Source organism: Geotrypetes seraphini, chromosome 3 (assembly GCF_902459505.1).
Source record: "Geotrypetes seraphini chromosome 3, aGeoSer1.1, whole genome shotgun sequence".
Taxonomy (NCBI): Eukaryota; Metazoa; Chordata; class Amphibia; order Gymnophiona; family Dermophiidae; genus Geotrypetes; species Geotrypetes seraphini.
Genome location: NC_047086.1, coordinates 199,120,841 through 199,140,876, shown reverse-complemented (window position 1 = coordinate 199,140,876; position 20,036 = coordinate 199,120,841). Strand labels below are relative to the sequence as shown.

General features: G+C 46.4%; 1 protein-coding gene across 1 annotated transcript; it reads right to left on the bottom strand.

Moving 5' to 3' along the window:
* Positions 1-492: 492 nt before the first annotated feature.
* Positions 493-19,294, bottom strand: LOC117357037 (aquaporin-2-like). The gene is made up of 4 exons (XM_033937164.1): positions 18,841-19,294; positions 12,764-12,928; positions 3,613-3,693; positions 493-1,904 (listed from the first exon to the last, which is right to left on the bottom strand). The coding sequence occupies exons 1-4, from the start codon at positions 19,198-19,200 to the stop codon at positions 1,689-1,691; spliced, it is 822 nt and encodes a 273-aa protein (XP_033793055.1). The 5' UTR covers positions 19,201-19,294; the 3' UTR covers positions 493-1,688.
* Between the last annotated feature and the right edge of the window lie 742 nt (positions 19,295-20,036).

Sequence of the window (20,036 nt, the reverse complement as noted above, 5' to 3'; positions counted from 1 at the left end):
TCTTAATTGGCTGCTCCTGCAAAAATGTTCATAGTATTGTGGATAAAGCCACTCTTTCTAAAGATTGCCTTCCAGATGAGAAAGCCTTTTAATACACCTGATCCTAAATGTTCCTCTGCTGGCGCCCTCATAGCAGTCGTATTAGACCAAGAGAACTCTGCAAGGACCCGCAACATTTATTTATTTATTCAATTTTCTATACTGTTCTCTCAGGGGAGCTCAGAATGGTTTAGGTCAGGGGTATCCAACCTGCGGCCCCATGAAGTATTTTGTGCGGCCCCAGTCGAGGATGATGCAGTGTTTTCCTCTGCTGCCCCTGGGTGTTTATCGTCTTGCCGGCTCCCTCCTCTGTCTTGCTGCAGTGTTTGCGCGGCCCCAGAAACATTTTTTTCGGCCAATGCGGCCCAGGGAAGCCAAAAGGTTGGACACCCCTGGTTTACGTGAATGTATTCAGGTACTCAAGCACTTTCCCCTGTCTGTCCCGGTGGGCTCACAATCTATCTAATGTCCTTGGGGCAATTAAGTGACTTGGCCAGGGTCACAAGGAGCCGTGTGGGTTTGAACCCACAACCTCAGGGTGCTCAGGCTGTAGCTTTAACCACTGCGCCACACTCTCTCACTCTCTGGGTCTCTTAGTCCTGGGTGTTTCCTATCTATCAGCACTGTGCATTTTCATACAGGTAAAGCATAAATGCTGACAAAAATATCAAGGAAAGCTATCAGCAGCCCAACCAGCAACCACAGAATACAGGATGGACCATTCAAAATCTACAGTTGTTTACCACTGCTTCTTGTACAAAGATGCCAATAGATTGGTTTTAGGTTTCCACAGCATGCTTGCAACTGGTTAGCTATCTGTGCTGTAAATTTAACAACCTGATTCAAAAGCTATTTCAATGTTAAACACTGGATAGAACACATTCTTAAAGTCTAAGAGGAATGCCTCTAATAATTTCTCATTTAAACAGTGTAGATATAACCAACTTAGTGATGGTGCTGCTGCCCACTTCCATATGCGAATGGGGACTTGTATACTGCCTTATTGTGGCTTTGGCATTCAAAACTGACATTCAAAGTGGTGGGCACTGGGGGATTAAGTGACCTGCTTAGGGTCATTAGAAGCAGCACTGGGATTTGATCTCACAACTGCTGGGTGCAGAGGCAGCAGCTCTACTAGTGAGCCACGCCTTCTTTCTGCAGGGTTGGGGTTTAATTCTCTGCTCAGGTCTTCCACTAAGTCAGAAGGGGATAATGGATGCTAAAGAAGCAGTATTCATCACCTCTTGAGTGATTTTTTCAAGCTCATGACTGCAGGATTCTAGAAGGTGCCCTGCTGCATTAATCCTGCCTGAGGACTACAAATACAGGGAAAGATCCCGGAGAGTTGTAAATGGAGGCTAAGGGTGCCAGAACCCAGCCCTGGTTCCAACTAAGCCAGAAACCCTAAGGAGCAGTAGGAATCCAGAAAATGTGGCTTGGCATAGATCAAAGGTATAAAATCTATGTCAAACAAGGAAAAATGTGAAAAGTACAAGACTGAGGCAGGTTTAATGGGCTCAGCCACTGATAATATCAGTATTTCTGGATTCCTACAGAACAGTCTAAATGACGCACTATCCACAAAGTACCACAGATAATTCTGATGCATATCATTTAAAGAGTTCACCATTTGGACTAGGAAAGGTGCTTCAGGCTTTTACTGTTATTCTGGACAGGGTTGGGGGAGAATGAAGCTCCATGGATTGTCTTCTGCGAGCATCTCTTTCATCCCACTCTTCCTCTTGTTCAAATGTTCCCCTCAGGATGGCTAGTCTCTCGGAAAAAGTCTTTGTGTTGGGGATCAAGATGTAGTTATAAATCAGAGATCCCAGGAGAGCACCACTCAGAGGTCCCACCCAGAACACCTATGGAGAAGGAAACAAAAAACATTGCAGATCTTTGGTTAAACACTACCCTGCCATGGAAATATATATCTCTTTGACTCAGTTAAAGCGGACATGGCCCAGCATTGAATATCTAGGCTTAATTCAGCCCACGGCTGTCTGTGGCTTAAAAACTGCTGACCACTGTGGACTGAATATTGGACTCTCATCTTTTTTCCTCAACTATTGAAAACATAATCACCTTTATTTAGAAATATACTAGCAGAACTGGGGAAAATCGGATACAGATCTCTCCCCTGCCTCCTATCCACTGATGCCACTGCTTCCTTTGCTCCTCTGTTCTCTCTAGCCACTGTCTTCTCTTGTCACTATCCTTCATAATACAGTCACTGCAATATTAGAGCAACTCCCCCTGCATACAGCTGTTGCTCTGACTTATCCCTCTAGGTGAGAAGAAGGCGATGGGTAGAGGGTGAGAGGAGGATGGCGAAAGTAGCAAGACAGACAGGAAGGCTAAGGGAAGCACTCAATGGCATTGCGTGGGGTTGGGAGTGAGGAGTGGACCTATCGGCAGTGGAGGAGAGGATTCTGGAGGGCTGTGGCTGGACAGCAATACAAGCAGGGTTTCCATGCCATTCTGTGTCCTGAGCCTGCCTGAAGCTAAAGAAGGCAAAGCAGGCTTTTGTACTCCCAAATTTCTGTCCCAGGCCCTAGCTTGTCTACAAATGGCCTTAGGATGTGGGAGAGAAGGATGGTATTCAGTTATATCAGTGTGGTAGGATGATGGGTAAGAGGTGTCTGCAGAAAATGGGAAGTATGGGAGGGGCATGATGATGGCAATTCAGTGGAACCGGTGTAGGACTTTCTTGGCAGGCATCAGGGAGTTAGAAAGAGGAGGCAGAGGTCAGCAGAGTCAGAAGAATTGAGCAGGAAGATGTGACAGGTCTTGAATAGAGGAAGATATTGGTGACACATGTGCAAAGAAGGGAAGAGGAATAAGAAAAGAAAGGATAGAAAGAAGATTGACTTAATGGACGGAAAGGGAGGAATCTGCTGAAGGAGCAGAGGTTGGGCTCATTGGCATGAAATAGGAGTAGGGTGACAAGGTTGGTCTTGGCAGCATTAGGAGAAGATTAGGGTTACCATATGTCTGGGAAAACCCAGACATGTCCTCTTTTTAGAGAACTGTCCGGGTGCCCAGATAGATTTCCAAAACCCAGAAGTTGTATCACATCTGCACATGCTCCGAGGCCCTCCAGATGTGGCCTGGACTCAGGGAAGAAGAGATGAAGTTTGTGTGGAGGCGGGGCTGTTGCAGAACGGTGGGGCTGGAGGTGGAACAGGGCAGGGCTACATGTCCTCTTTTTCGCATGAACAACTCTGGTAATCTTAGAGAAGATGGAATCTATGTGGTAGAGCAGGGAGAGAAAAGGCAACAACTGCCACTTTGGACAGGAGATGAAAAGTCTTAGCAAAGCACTCTCATGAGCCTTCTGAATTTTTCCCAGGTTTATGAAATCACTCACAATCCTCTTTATGAAAGATTTATGCATTTCTACTCATGGTTCTGAATTTCTAGGGGGTAGGAGTGAAGCAAAACTAGAGCTGGCCTGAAACTACCAACCGTAATGAAGAACTATCACTGTGATTTATTTTTCTGTGTCTCTTCTTCTCATTACAGTTCTTCTTCCAATAGTGAATTGCCTGAGGCTTGATGTTAAAGACCTACCCATTGATCATCTAGGTTCCCTGTTATCACTGCTGGAGCAAAGGATCGGGCAGGGTTCATAGAGCAGCCTGTGTAGTATATCTAGAAAAAAAATAAGAAGATTTCAGTTAATTGAGACAATTCTCCACCCCCCTCCTCCCCCACACAATTCTTATGTTCTCTCTGCTCCAACATGTGCAGTAGCTAATCCCTTTCACTTTTTCCTAGCCTGCTCTTTCCCTAACTTAAGATTTACTTGTTCTCTCCTTGTCACAAACCACTGAGGGCCACATTCTCTATGCTCCGACACCACGGTAAAAAAATATTGTGGTGGGAGTGATTTTTATTATACTGGCGATTCTCAAATTATCGCTGGTAAAGGGTAGGAGGAGCTGTGCTCAGAAAAAAAATTGCTAGCACAGCCCCTCCTCCTGCCTGCCTACCTGTCAAAAGAAAAAGAAATGCAGCCCTTGATTTCCCTGCCTGAACCGGCAAGCAGAGAGAGCAGGGGCTGCTTTTGTTTAATGGGCGTAGCTGTTGTGTGTTTACAGCACACATACAAGAACTGTGCCTATAAACTCCCCTCCCAACAGCAAGCTTCCTCCCACCAGCCCCCACCACATAAGCCTGGTGGTGTAATAACGGGCCATCCTCCTCCGAACCCCCCTTGTACCTTTTCTCAAAGACCGGAAGGAAGGATGCTCACTCTCTCCCGCCGGTAGGCCTGCCTCTTCAAAACAGTGGGTCTTCCCCTTCCTGGTGCATCCTGGGATGCACTGGAGAGGGGCCCTAAGGCCTGATTTGCCCAAGTGCCTCAGGTCCCTCCTAGGGGAAGGGCCTTAGGCCAATGGGCCAATCAGGGCCTTAGGCCCCTCCCCAGTGTATCCTAGGATGAACCGGGAAGGGGAAGGCCCATCATACTGAAGAGGTGGGCCTGGAGGTGGGAAGGAGTGAGCATCCCTCCTACTGATCTTCGGAAAAAGGTATGAGGGGGGACTGGAGAGGAGGACACCAGGTGGAGAGTTGACGGGGGAAAGCTTGCTGTCGGAGGGGATTTTGTATTATAGGTACAGCTTTTGTGTATGTGCTATGCACACACAACAGCTGCACCCATTATAAAATTCCTGTGCAGGAGGGAGTGGGCATCCCTCCTGACGATCTTCCGCATGGGGTGTGGGTGCATCAGCGAGGGGGTGGCAATACCGGTGGGGGGTGGAGGGAGTACTAGACCACCAGGCTTTTTGGGGACTCCATTTAGGAGGAATAGGGGTAATTTGTAGTTGTGGGTCTGAACTGCTTTATTTTCCTGACGGTGCCTGAGCCAATCAGCACTCAGGCACTGACAGGAAAGTAAGGCTATGCCAGCTTAGACCCTGCCAGTAAATATTGGCCCCAATTCCTCATAAATGGAAGGGTGTTCCTTTTTGAGAATCACCCGGAAAGGTCATTTTAATATTAATGACCTCATTATGCTACAGTTTTAATATTAATGATCTCATTGTAATACATTTGCATAGTACAATTGGAGACTGCTAGAAAGTACGGAAAAAACCACAGTGAGCCATTTTAATAATCAGGCAGTAAAATCTGTGCATTTAACAATGGTTTAGTGCCATTGTTAAATGCACAGTAACTTCAGAGCATCGGCTTCTAAACAACAATTTTCCATTTCCTGAAAGTATCCCTAACCCAGAAAGAGAGGTTCAGATTTGATAACCATTTTACCCTCAGATCCATATTAGAAGAAAAATCCATTTGAATCAGACCCTGAGAGCAGTGATGTAGTAAGGGTGGTTGGGGAGAGGGTGGACTGGCCCAGGCGCCATCTTGGTGAGGGCACAAGTACCTCTCCGTCCCTCCCTCACTATGCTACGCTCACTCACCCCCATACCTCTTTAAATCTTTGCCAGCATGAGCAACTTCTCAGGTCTTCTGCTCGTGATGGCCTGGCTCCCCTCTGAATCACTTCCAGGTCGCAAGGCCAGGAAGTGACATCAGAGGGAAGGCCAATGCCAGCGCAAGCAGCAGGCCGGAGAAGCTACTCACACTGGCAAAGATTTAACATGGTGCGGGGGGGGGGAGGGGTAAGGGAGCACACAAATGTGGCGTGGGGGCGGGGAATGAGGGTGAGGGGGCACCACAGCCCCAGGAGCTTCTCACCCTCGCTACACCACTGCAAAACAGCAAAGGCAAACAAAACAAAAAAGCATCCATGCCATTCTAGTTGGGCATACAACAGTCAGGCTGAATTTTCAGCTACAGTGCTTCTGCGTGGCTACAAATTCTAATGCAATTATTACTGACGTGATTAGTCGCAGGGGTGTCCAACCTGCGGCCCCGTGAAGTATTTTGTGCAGCCCCAGTCAAGGGCAATGCAGTGTTTTCCTCTGCTGCCCCCAGGTGTTTACCATCTTGCTGGCTCCCTCCTCTGTCTTGCTGCAGCATTTGCACGTTTGTGCAGCCCCAGAAACATTTTTTTTCGGCCAATGCGGCCCAGGGAAGCCAAAAGGTGCTTTAGGCCTAGATTCATTAAAGACAGCAACTCAATAGCTGTTGGCCGATTCTCAGACTGATTTTCCAACAGCGATTGAATCACTGTCGTTTGCATGCAAATGATGTGCAAAGCCCTAACAGTAGTAACAGGAGAAGCAGCCTCCTGTCACTGCTGTCAGGACTTCTGCTTTTCTTTTTAATGGAACAGATATTCTGCATGACTTAAACATGCACCATCAGTTCCATTAAACCCCCCCCCTCCCCGCGCTAGCACCCCTGAGCCACGGTCCCCCCGAACCACAAAAAGATGGCAGGAAGGATACTCTTTCCCTACTGCCAGGAAAGACCTCTCCCCTATCCCGCCACCCAAAAAAAAATAGCAGGAGATGCCTATTCCCTCCTTTCTGAAAAGACCTCATCCTCACCCCCTGAAGAAACAGGCAGGAGGGATGTCCACTCCTTTCTGCCACTGGAGACCCCCTCCCCTTCCAGGCCCCTGTGCCCCGTACCTTAAAGTTGGGAGCAGGAGGTACTGAAAACATTTCCTGCTCCTCTTCATGTGATGCACAGGGAGGGGCCTAAGGCCCTGATTGGCTCAGATGCATCGGGCTCCTCTCTTGGGAGGCGCCTGAGGCATCTGAGGCAATCAGGGACTTCCTTAAGAAGGAGCCTAAAGAAGACCCTGATTGGCCAATCAGGCCTTAATCAGCGACTTCCTAAGGCTGCTTCCTAAGGAATCCCTGATTGGTTCAGATTCCTCAGGCCCCTCCCAAGGGAGGAGCCCGAGGCATCTGATCCAATCAGGGCCTAAAGCCCAGTGTCGTCACAAAGAAAGGAGGAGCAGGAGGTGTTTTGAGTACCTCCTGCACCCAACTTTAAGGTATGGAGCATGGGGGCCTGGAGGGGGAGGGGGCCTTCAGTGGCAGGAGGGAGTGGGCATCCCTCCTGCCTTTTTCTTCAGGGGAGGAGGGTAGGGGGTAGGTCTTTCCTGGAAGGAGGGAGTGGATATCCCTCCTGTCATTTATTTTAGGGTGGGTTACTGCATTTGTCGTGGGGGCATGTGATTATTGGGGGTCATTGGTGGAGGGCACTGGTGGGGGATTTTTTTCCTTTTTTTTATGGGGCAGATATTTTGCGTGTGTACACGCAAAATATCTGTGCCAATGAAAAAACAAACAAACAAGCAGACCTGTCGGTAACATAGTTACCAACAGGTCTACAGCAATCAGGTTTTAGAATTGGTACAACCTGATGCTAAATAGCTAAGCAATGTAAGTCAATCAGTTGCTTGGCTATTTTGCAAGGGGTTTTACTAATTTGCATGGCCGGAACAATGCAATGGGTGATCGAGGGGTAAAACACACGGTGAGCCATTTTGTGAATCGAGTCGGTTAGCAGAGATCGTCGCTGAACCTGTGAAAACAGGTTTAGCAATGATCTCCGACTTTAATGAATCCTGCCCTAAATCACAGGACTGTTTAAAGACTCCTTTCTGTTTCCTGCTCTGTCTGTATGTGACCCTGGATGATTTGCTCAGGACACTTAGGGGGAAAGCTATCTATGTTGGCTACCATTAAGATTTGTTATTTTACTGTTAACCATTAATAACTAGGGGAGCAATATTCAATCAGTGGTGATCAGTGATTTTTTTTGGTCTGCTGGCAGAAATGTGCCTGCATAGTGCTTTAACCTTTTGGTCCTGCATCGCACAAGAGCATTTACGGTTATTCACCGCTGTTTCCAGATTTTATACAGTTGTTATCCATCAGGTTACTTTGTTCTGATATATGTTAGGACCCCTGAGGAAGGAGTGTTTCTTTGAAACACGGACCATGTTGTGTCCGGCCTTATCAGTCCTTTTGGAAACAAACTGTTTTATGTTTTTTATGATTGTCTAAATAAAGTCTTGGCATCCTGTATATCATCACCGCAATTTCTGTTTTTAGTTTCTCGTTTCGATTTTTTTTTTTTTTTTTAATTAAACATATTTTTATTGAAAGTGAAAGGTTGGATCTTTTATTTGTTGTTGCCTGCTTAGTGAATGCCAGGCCATGTCCAGGTACCTTTGTAAACACTGAGGTATGTGCAGATGGCCAGGACTTATCTGGTTAAGTGCTGATATTTAGCCATTAACTGGATAAATTGAAGCAGAATTTTACAATACACGAAAAGTAAATTTTGCAGTAACTGCCCCAACCCTCTGGAACTCCATACCACTATATCTCCGCAACGAGCCACGAATAGACAAATTTAAGACAGGACTTAAAACCTTTCTCTTCCGCGATGCATTTGATATCATTTAGAGTCTCACTTACCCCCTCTTTTGTAAACAATAAATAGCTCTGAAATTATGACCCCCCCTCTATGTTTTATCCAAACCCCACTGTCACCCTTTTCTATCTCCAATATGTAACTTTTAACCTTCCCTCCCTAGTACCCTCACTTTCCAGTTTGTCTTGTAATGTTATTTATGTTCACACAATACTGCTAAATTAATTATATATATACTTTTATTTTTTATTTTTTTATTTTTTTTTTAAATAATTTTTCTATCCTGTAATCTTATTGTAAACCAGCTAGATATTAATTTGATAGTTGGTATATCAAAATCAATAAAACTTGAAACTTGAAACCACGAAGATAAGACTGATACTTATGCAGATAAGTGCCAATTCCATCCCCCGGACTGCCACAAAATAGCCAGTTTCTCTTTGACTGGTCAGAGGGGATATTCAGTGGCACTGCCCGGGTAAAAGTGACTAAATTTCCCTGATTAGCCAGCTAAGCACCATTAACTGTGTAAGAGATATGATAGAGACATTTAAATATATCCATGGAATAAACTTTTGCAGAAGAGGTGAGTCTCTTTCAAATGAAAGGAATCTCAGAGGGCCTAAAAGTTAAAGGGGATAGACTCAAGAGCAGTAGCATAGTAAGGGTGAGCGGCGCTCGGGGGAGTGGTGCCCCTCCCCCCTCTTTCCCGCCCCCCCCACCATGCATGCTCCCCTTCCCTTTCCCCTTTTTAATTTCTCCAACGTGAGCAGAATGCCCCCGTTAGCATCGGCTCGCCCTTTAACATCACGTCCCAGGCGCAGGTCCCGGAAGTGACATCAGAGAGAGCACCAATGCCAATTCAGGCAGCAACCTTATCCCAGGGAAGTAAAAAAAGGTGTGGGGAAGGCAAGAGGCGTGTGCACTGCAAAGAGAGGAGCAGGGGGGGCGGAGAGGAGGAGGGTGCCGCGCCCTTATCAAGACGGCGCCCAGGGTGGACCACCCTCTCCCCCTCCCCCTCCCCCTCTTACTATGCCACTGCTCAGGAGTAGCCAAAGGAAATACTTTTTTTTTTTTTAACTGAATATGTGGTGGATGCAGGAACAACCTCCCAATGGAGATGGCAGATATAAAGATTTTTATCTTGAGTTCAAGAAAGAGAGGGACAAGCACATGGGATTTCTTAAGGAGAGGAAGAAATAGTAGATGGTATGGATGGGAAGACTGACTAGGCCATATGGCTTTTATCCAGGGCCGCCATCAGGGCAGTACTACCAGTCCTGCATTCAGGGGCCTGGAGCTGACAGGGGGCCCGGGCTCCCCAGGGTCCTAGGCAGTGTTCTAAGGCAGGGGCGCCAGTAGCTCGCCAAGGCAAAGTGAGTCGATCACCCAGGACTCACTTTGTCTTGGAGATCTAATCTATCGGGCAAATTGCAGCTCTACACTCTCGAAGAGCGTACGGAGAGGGGAGACATGATTGAGACATTTAAATACATCACAGGACAGGTCGAGGTGGAAGATGATGTCTTTCTTCTCAAGGGACCCTCGACCACAAGAGGACATCCGCTCAAACTCAGGGGAGGGAAGTTTCGTGGAGACGCCAGGAAGTACTTCTTTACGGAGAGAGTAATTGAGCATTGGAACAAGCTTCCAGTGCAGGTGGTCGAGGCACGCAGCATCCCAGACTTCAAGAACAAATGGGATACCTATGTGGGATCCCTACGAGGGTCATGCCAAGGGATAGGGTCACTAGGGTATGGACTTGAATGAGCAGGTCAGTAGAGTGACAGTATAATTACAATTATACTTTAGGGGGTCAGTAGACTTAAGAGGGTGGGCAAATGGTGTGGGCAGACTTGATGGGCTGTAGCCCTTATCTGCCGTCATCTTTCTATGTTTCTATGTTTCTATGATCAGTCTTCCTCTCCCCAACGCCAATTCTGCAGTCGGAGAGGAAGTTCGGGCCAGCCAATTGCTGCCTGGCTGGGCGGAACTTCCTCTCCGACGGCAGATTTGACGTCGGGGAGAGGAATGCTGGTCTGCCCGAAGTAGGGAGAGCATGTGTCGGCGTTGGCTTTGGGGCCTGTTATCCATTGGTGGGTCCTGTTCCCCGATGGCAGCAGCAGTGGCAGTGGCTTGGGGAACGGCAGGGAGAAAGAAAGAAAGGGGACAGGCAGGGAAACAGAAGGAAGGCAGGGAAACAGAAGGAAAGAAGAGAAACAGAAAAAAAGAAAGGGGGCATGAAGAGAGGAAGAAAAAGTTGGGGGAGGGAATGAGGTGTGGAGAAGAGGAAGCATACTGGCTGAAAGAAGGGAAGAAAGATTGGATGCACAGTCAGAAGAAGAAAGTGCAACCAGAGACTCATGAAATCACCAAAGAAGGAAAAATAATTTTATTTTAAATTTAGCAAAGTGGAGGCAGTATTACCACAGTTTTCAAAGGAATTTGCCCAAATAACTTAATAGTTAACTGGGTAAATTCCCAGAGATGAAAACTTCCCTTCACTTACTATGCACAGTTCTGAATTTATATCTGCTGTCTATATTTTACAATATGGTCCCCTTTTACTAAACCGCAATAGTGGTTTTTAGCGCAGGGAGCCTATGAGCGTCAAGAGCAGCGCTGGGCATTCAGCGCAGATCCCTGCGCTAAAAACTGCTATTGTGATTTAATAAAAAGGATGGAGGGTATATTTGTCTATTTTTGTATGGTTGTTACTGAGGTGACAATACATAGAGACATCTGCCTTGACCTCTTTGAAAAAAAACCAGAAAAGGAATGATAATTAACATTTTCTCAGCGTATAGTGTGCTTTATGTTTTTTAATTTTATTGTTGGTAGATCATTTTGACTTGGTCATTTTAAAGTAGCTCACAAGCTCAAAAAGTTTGGGCACCTCTGAGCTAGAGCGTTGAAACTGTGTATTTCTATTTTATCCCCCCTTTTACAAAACTGTGGACTGTTTTTTAGCGCCAGCCGTGGTGGTAGCAGCTCTGATGCTCAGAATTCTATGAGCGTCAGGGCTGTTACCACTGTGGCTAAAATCCACACTACAGTTTTGTAAGAGTGAGGGGTTAGTTTGTGATGACATATTCCATACTAGGCGAAGGTGTTTTCTGTGTTCTGTGTGTTCGAAAGACATGGTTTACTGTTAGGATTGACGGTGTAGGATTGATCTGTGCTGGTCTGGCTTGTTTAGTTTTACAATGGGTGTATTGATGTACTGCTCACTGCAATATGTAAGATGCTGCCTTTTCCTAGGTACTCATGTGTGACGTGTGGTTTGTTACTAAAAATCATGTTTTTCTTACAGATGGGGGGGGGGGGTGCCAAAAAATGATGGGCCCCGGGTGTTACATATGCTACGTACGCCACTGTATGTAAAGATACCAGAAAGCTGGCGTAGCAAAAACTTTAAGTAAATTGTTATTCTTCTAAGTTTTGAGTATTTAACCCTCCCACAATCTCACGGTCACTCGTTTCAAGTTTCAAGTTTATTGAGATTTTGATTTAAATGCAATATCAAATATTTTCAATGCATATAACAAAAATAAATTTGGGGAAATAAATAAAACCATTTGAACAATAAACATACAAACATATCAATAGATGATTAAAATTACATAAGGAGTATAAGGATAAACTACATTTGTTTAAAAATGCGTTCTCCGCGCCTGCTCATAAATTTGTTGACTGGAAGGATCCAGCAATGTGGCCAGATGTCATTCAGGACAAAGACAGAGAAAGAATTGTGCAATTTGGATTAATGATGGAAGATGATTTAAAGCAAATGGCACAGTCTATGAGTAAAGATCTTGACGGACGTTCTTTTTATGAATATCTCCTCTATGCCAAATCACCCAATGAACGTGAGAAGATTTTAAGGGACTGGCTTAGGTGGAGCATTAGCAGAAAAGTATGTGTGTATTTGGCCCATGGAAGAAGGGGGAGGGCGTCGGGGGGGGGGGGGGAAGGGGTGCGTGGGGGGCCCAATAGGATTGCTCAGTAAGGGGCCCAGAAATTTCTGATGGCGGCCCTGCTTTTATCTGCCACTAATTTCTATGTTTCTTTGTTTGTCCTGATTCACTTTACCTGCAAGATATTAGGGCTCCAATTTATTTTCATTACATGCCTTTTATTTTATTTTATAAAGCTTCTGTTATGGAAATTCAAAAATTTATTTTTCCAGTGCAGATGACAGGTAAGAAATACGTGATAATAACCAAACACTGACACATAAGATAGACATAAAAACTACAAATTCACAGCATTTAAGCAGGATAAGACAATTTAAAGATATAGAAAGCTAAATTACCACTAGCCACATCTCAGATACAGTTGAAAAGCACTGGAACGCTGGAAAGTGCGATGGCTATCAAAACACACTCCATTTTACCTTCATACTCACCCCTAGCAAGTGCCCCAGAGCAACTGACAGACCGATGGATATAGATGGGGAACCCACATGATCAATTCTACGATCATCAGTTGAAGCAAAAATACAGAGGATCAGCTGGAGGGTGAGAAACAGCTCCATAGTTGCAGCTTTTCCTGAAGTTGTGCCATTGTTCAACTGCAAGGCAAAGGAAACAAGGAAGTAAACGTTCTCGCCAGAATTCAGATTCCTGACCAACGGTCCTCCCTGTTCTCAGTCAGGTCAGTGGACCCACCATATATAAAGACAAACAACAAACCTCATAGCATACCCTGAAGAAAGCCATAGCATGATAGCTGAAACATCAGTTCTACCTACTCAGATGCGGCAAGACCCAGACAACATCAAAAGGCGACTCTTTAACTGTGAGCCTGCAGTTACATGCAAGGATGTGCATAATGGAATAGTGTGCATTTGCTAGGGGCAGAGCATGGGTGGGACACGGCCATGTCCTCAACTTATAGAATAACATAATTGTGTGTGCTGCTTGCCGCACCCATTTATGCTTGCCGTAGAACTAACATAAATAAGCATGCCTAGGTTTACATTCTGTAACTAAATCTAGGTATCCAGATACTGTTACAGAATAGGCATTATGGCCCTGATTCTATAAAAATAGTAACCAACCATACTTCTATTTGTCATCAAAAACAAAACAGGTACATATGTGTTCCAGGGGCACTGGAACAAATGCCTAAAGGAAAAAGAGCAACCAATAAAATGAAAAATGAGGAGGAAAATGCTTCAGATCCCAACCTCTAGCTTAACAGTGGCAGGTATAGAAGGATTGACCTCAAAGGCATAAAAAAATCTCCTCATATGAAAATTAAATTGATGCTCTGTGCAATACAAGTAAATCAACTGGAATTTCAAAGAGCAACAAATAACAGGCTTATCTGCGTTAGGAAAGGTCTGTCACACCGACGACAGCCAGTGTTTCACATTCACAGCCTGTGTCGTCAGAAACCACCTCAGTGGTGCCTTGCCACTTCACAAATGTGGCTGCAAGATGCCATTCAGAACGAAAAAGATACCTAAACTTATGCACTTAGATCAGCACACCTCGCCGATCTTGGTGTCCAACTCAATTATTTAAAAAGCTTAATCCGCCAATAGCAAGCAAGTAGCACCTCACAATTAGCGTAAATTAAAATTAATTGGATGGTAGGCAATTACTGTTAGATCAGTAGGTGCCTACCACTTTCAGGTAGGCGCCTAGTCAAAGGAGCATACTAGAAAGTAGGAGTGGTTGGGGAGATTCATGGGTGTGTGGCACAGTGGTTGAAGGAGTGTGTGGCGCAGTGGTTGAAGCAACAGCCTCAGCACCCTGGGGTTGTGGGTTCAAACCCCGCACTGCTCCTTGTGACCCTGGGCAAGTCACTTAATCCTCCATAGCCCCAGGTACATTAGATAGATTGTGAGCCCACCGGGACAGATAGGGAAAATGCTTGAGTACCTGATTGTAAAACCGCTTAGAAAACCTTGATAGGCAGTATATAAAATCCTAATAAACTTTAAACTTGCTTTTCATGTAGTTGCCTGTTTTGGACTTAGGCGCTGATATTTAGCCAAGAAAACCCTGACAAATAGAGTACGCCTACTGGTGCTTATGTCCACTTTAGGCGCTACTTAAGATTTCAGTTGTTGGCTCAACCCTCTGGAAGGGGCGGGGCTATGTGTCTTCTCTTTTCCCATGAAAAATATGGTAACCCTACTACATAAGGGAGATTGACATGTCTAGTACTCCCATTCTGTGCAAATCTCTCTCATGCCTATTCATCTGGAATTATCCTGTAAACCTGACACATTGGCGGTCCTCGAGAAATGGGAATGAATACCAAATGTGTAAGCTCTGTACCAAAAACACTATAAGGGGAATGGGACTTGATATACTGCTTTTCTGTGGTTACAATCTAAGCCAGGAGTGTCCAACCTTTTGGCTTCCCTGGGCCGCATTGGCCGGAAAAAAAATTTCTGGGGCCGCACAGACGCTGCAACAAGACAGAAGAGGGAGCCAGCAAGACGGTAAACACCTTGGGCAACAGAGGAAAACACTGTATCGTCTTCGACCGGGGCTGCACAAAATACTTCACTGGGCCACATGCGGCCCTCAGGCCGCAGGTTGGACACCCCTGGTCTAAGCAGTTTATATATTATATATAAGTATTTATTTTGTACCTGGTGCATTGGAGGGTTAAGTATGGTTACCAGAGGACTATCCAGGGTCCCAGACGTACTTTCCAAAACCCGGTACTATGTCCGGGTTTTGGAAAGCCTTGATGAGTTCCAGCTGCATCTGGAGGGCATCTGAGCATGCACGGATGATGTCACACACATCCATGCATGCTCCAGGCCCTCCAGACATGGCCGGAGTTTGTTGGGGGAGAGGAGGTTTGTGGGGGCAGGGAGGGGCTGGGGCAGAATGGGACAGGGCAGAACAGGGTGGGGCTGGAAGTGGAACAGGATTGGGCCATGTATCCGGATTTTTGCGGCCCGAAAAATGGTAAACCTAGGATTAAGTGACTTGCCAAGAATCACAAGGAACTACAGTGGGAATTATAAGCACATAAGCATTGCCTCTGCCGAGTCAGACCATAGGTCCATCACGCGGTGGCCCCTCAGGTCAATGACCTGTAAGTGATCTATTACTGTATACCGTATTTTCATGCAAATAACGCGCACCCGTATAAAACGCGCACACGGGTATAGCGCGCAGAAATCACGATGATATGTACAAAAACTTTGGTATACCGCGCTCACGGGTATACCGCGCATGCTGCCCGACGCTCCTTTCGCCCGCCCTGACTTTCCGTGCGCTGTCCCGACTCTCCGTTCACCCCCCCTGACTTCCGTGCACTGTCCCCCCTTGAAGGTCTGTCCCCATCCTGAAAGCCTAATGCCCCCCCCCCGACGTCCGATACATCCCTCCCCCCGAAGGACCGCCGACTCCCCAACAATATCGGGCCAGGAGGGAGCCCAAATCCTCCTGGCCACGGCGACCCCCTAACCCCACCCCGCACTACATTACGGGCAGGAGGGATCCCAGGCCCTCCTGCCCTCGACGCAAACCCCCCTCCCCCCCAACGACTGCCCCCCCCAAGAACCTCCGACCGCCCCCCCAGCCGACCCGCGATCCCCCTGGCGACCCCCACGACCCCCCCACCCCCCTTCCCCGTACCTTTGGTAGTTGGCCGGACAGACGGGAGCCAAACCCGCCTGTCCGGCAGGCAGCCAACGAAGGAATGAGGCCGGATTGGCCCATCCATCCTAAAGCTCCGCCTACTGGTGGGGCCTAAGGCGCGTGGGCCAATCAGAATAGGCCCTGGAGCCTTAGGTCCCACCTGGGGGCGCGGCCTGAGGCACATGGTCGGGTTGGGCCCATGTGCCTCAGGCCGCGTCCCCAGGTGGGACCTAAGGCTCCAGGGCCTATTCTGATTGGCCCACGCGCCTTAGGCCCCACCAGTAGGCGGAGCTTTAGGATGGATGGGCCAATCCGGCCTCATTCCTTCGTTGGCTGCCTGCCGGACAGGCGGGTTTGGCTCCCGTCTGTCCGGCCAACTACCAAAGGTACGGGGAAGGGGGGTGGGGAGGTCGTGGGGGTCGCCAGGGGGATCACGGATCGGCTGGGGGGGCGGTCGGAGGTTCTTGGGGGGGGCGGTCGTTGGGGGGGAGGGGGGTTTGCGTCGAGGGCAGGAGGGCCTGGGATCCCTCCTGCCCGTAATGTAGTGCGGGGTGGGGTTAGGGGGTCGCCGTGGCCAGGAGGGTTTGGGCTCCCTTCTGGCCCGATATTGTCGGGAAGTCGGCGGTCCTTCGGGGTGGGGGTGCGAGTGGTCCTGCCGGGGGGGGGGATGTATCGGACGTCGGGGAGTCGGCCGGGCAAGAGGGCTTGGGCTCCCTCTTGCTCCGATCGTGGATGCGGGTGCGGGTGGGAGTGCGTGCGAGCGGTCGTTCGGGGTGGGGGTGCGAGCGGTCCTGCTGGGGGGGTGAATCGGGCGTCGGGCGGGGTGGGAACTATGTTTTAAAACTTTTGTATACCGCGCTCACGCATATAACGCGCGAGGGGTATGCGCGGTAGGTAAAAACGCGTATAACGTGCGCGTTATATGCGTGAAAATACGGTAGTAACCTTCTAATTGTATCCCTCAATCCCCTTTTCCCTCAGGAACTTGTCCAATCCCATTTTGAAACCCAAAGTCGTACTCTGCTCTACCACCTCTTCTGGAAGCGCATTCCAGGTGTCCACAACCCTCTGAGTGAAGAAGAACTTCCTAGCATTTGTTCTGAACCTATCTCCCTTCAATTTTTTTGAGTGCCCTCTAGTTTTTGTTGCTCCTGCCAGTCTGAAGAATCTGTCCCTCTCTACCTTCTCTATACCCTTCATGATCTTATAAGTTTCTATCATATCCCCTCTAAGTCTCCGCTTTTCCAGGGTAAAGAACCCCAGCTTCTCCAGCCTCTCAGCATATGAAAGGTTTTCCATGCCTTTTATCATTTTTGTTGCTCTTCTCTGGACCCTCTCGAGTATCGCCTGGGTTCACCAGGTTCTCAGGCCAGTGCACTAACCACTAGGCTACTCTTCTCTCTGAAGTGTGAAACTACAATCCTAGAAACATGACAGCAGATAAAAGCCAAATGGCCCATCCAGTCTGCATGAGAGAGATTTACATGCACTACCTCCCCTATATGCAAACATATTTCATGCATATTCATTAGGGCTATCCTGAAAACCTAACTGGTCTGTGGTTTTCCAGGATTGCAATTCATAAAATGAGTCTGAAGGACATCAATATGCGTGCCCTAGAGCAGTGGCTCTCAAACCTGTCCTAGGGGGAACAACAGACAGTTAGCTTTTCAAGATATGCATAATAAATATACATGAAATAGATCAAGTCTTATGAATATTTATCATGGATATCCTCAAAACCTGACCGGTTGATGGTCTGCCAGGACAGGTTTGAGAATCACTGCCCTAGAGGGGAAAGAAATGAAGAGAATATGATAACTGACATTTGAGGGAAATCTACTTCAATGAAACAAAATTTTAGAACGGGAGAGGGGGGTCATAATATGAAGCTCCAAGGGCGTACACTCACAAACACTATTAGGAAATGTTTATTTCATGGAAAAGGGTGCTGGCTGGCTGACTGGAATACCTTCCCCAAGTTGCTGGTGGATGAAATTCAAAAAAGTGGCTCTCTAAATTGTGAGAGCATGGAATGGCAATTACGGTATCTTACACATCTGGCCAGCTCTTCTTTTGGTTAGTATTGGTGTAGGACGTTTCCTACATGAGTTATTTTAAATTACAGTAATTGACATCATATGTCATCACATGTAACACACTGTTTGCCTTCTGGTCAATTGCTGGATGTTTATTATTATAAAGAAATTGTAAATTTCAATAAAAATGATTGAACTAAAAAAAACCAAACAAACAGCCCCTTAAGTGGCCAGGTCTACCACATAAATGGGACCACATAAAATTCTGTCCTATTTATATACAGTATCCTATGGCTGCTTAATTGCAGAATAATGACTTAAGCAGCTACGAGGGTTCCTTAAAAAGTTTTCACACTTTCATATTTTCGCACTCAACCCAAAACATTCTTTTCTGACGGCATTAAGAAGTTAGTAGAACGCTGGGAAAAATGTATTGCAAACCAGGGTGATTATGTGGAAAAGTGATGTAATTTGCTTTTGAGATATTTAATAAATAGTGTTTACAAAAAATAAAAGTGCGGAAACATTTTGAAGATCCTTTGTATGTGAAAGCCAGTTTAAAATAATGGGATATTGAAAGCCAAAGCCTGCACATGCCCCAGCTTTGAAAATCTGAGAATAACACCGTTGGTGGTGAGCAAAATGCTCACTGCTAACAGTTGAACATTGACCCCCTTAATATTTTTATATACAATTTGCTTTCTTAGCTCTTGTTTTATCATTATTGATAAAGTGATCACTGATACTGGCACAGCATTGGGCAGTTTCCTGGTCCAATCTGCTATTATTTCTGCTGCCAAAACCATGGAAGATGCTGATAGAATACTTACAGTATTAATGGCCAAATTTCCTCGGACATTTGGAGGGGTGATCTCATGCAATATGGCAGCCCCTGCCACGGCTCCCAACAATTGGGCGGCCACGTAGAACGCAGCTCTCAGGAAGGAGATATGGGAGCCAATTAGAAATGCTAGGGTCACAGCTGGGTTGAGATGTGCTCCGCTGACGTGCCCCACAATCTGAACCAGGGTGCCTACAGCCAGGCCAAAGGCTAGCGCAATCTGCAGCATGCTCGGAGGTGCCGCTGGCCAGTTTAGGGCAGATCCTAGCCCAAACAGAATAAGCATTAGTGTGGCTAAAAATTCAGCAAAAACTGCTCGAGTGAAGGCAATTGAGCGAAGCTCCCACATTCCTAGGGACTGGGGAAGGAGAAGAGCTAGCAGTCTTCACCTCTTGGGGGTTCTGTGTTGTATTTCCATGTAGACGTCTGGGCTCATGTGTGTGTGTATATATATACCGAGAAACAAAGATACTTCCAATGTAGAGGAGGAGCTCCAGACTCAGGAAACCTGATGCTTCCCATTTAAGATGGAAAATGTTCCAGACCCTGAATTTCCTCACTCTCCCACCCCCTTTACAATCATAGACCTATAATAACTTGCAGAATAGACATTTATTAACAGCATTATACACTTCATCAACTGGCATTTAAATGCTGGGTTTCATAATCAGCACAAAGCCTTAGATATTTGTTCAACTGATAAACAAATATCTTAGAACTCTTTCTTCTGGCCTCATTTGTTTTAAGGCAGGGGTCCTAATCTAATGTCTGGGAGAGCTACAGAGTTGCCTGTTGTAAAATCATGAGAACCACACACGCCATAATAACACAGTTAGTAGATGTGCTGCAAAATCAGATCCTTTTAACATTTTGATTTTCTGTTCAGTGTTTTACATTTCCATTCTTTCACACTTTACATGTGGCACTGCTTAGGGTTGTGCACAAAACATTTCTTTTTCATTTCCAGTGGGATATTTCATGTCGTGTCATTTGAGTTATATATATAATTTTATGCAAGGAAACGTTTTTTCAGAACAAAAACCACTGCTACAAAGCAATAAATGTGAGGCCATATAACATGCTAAAATATTTGAGTGTTGTACTATAAGCCATTTCCAGCTAGTTTCTAAGGGCTCCTTTCACAAAGGTGCGCTAGCGTTTTTAGCACACGCACCGGATTAGCGC

Coding starts and splice junctions, on each gene's coding strand:
- LOC117357037 (XM_033937164.1), bottom strand. CDS start 19,200: ATGTGGGAGCTTCGCTCAATTGCCTTCACTCGAGCAGTTTTTGCTGAA. Junction 3,694..12,763: donor CTCTGGGGCACTTGCTAGGG/GTGAGTATGAAG, acceptor TTTTTTTTCTAG/ATATACTACACAGGCTGCTC. Junction 1,905..3,612: donor GGAACCTAGATGATCAATGG/GTAGGTCTTTAA, acceptor CCTTCTCCATAG/GTGTTCTGGGTGGGACCTCT.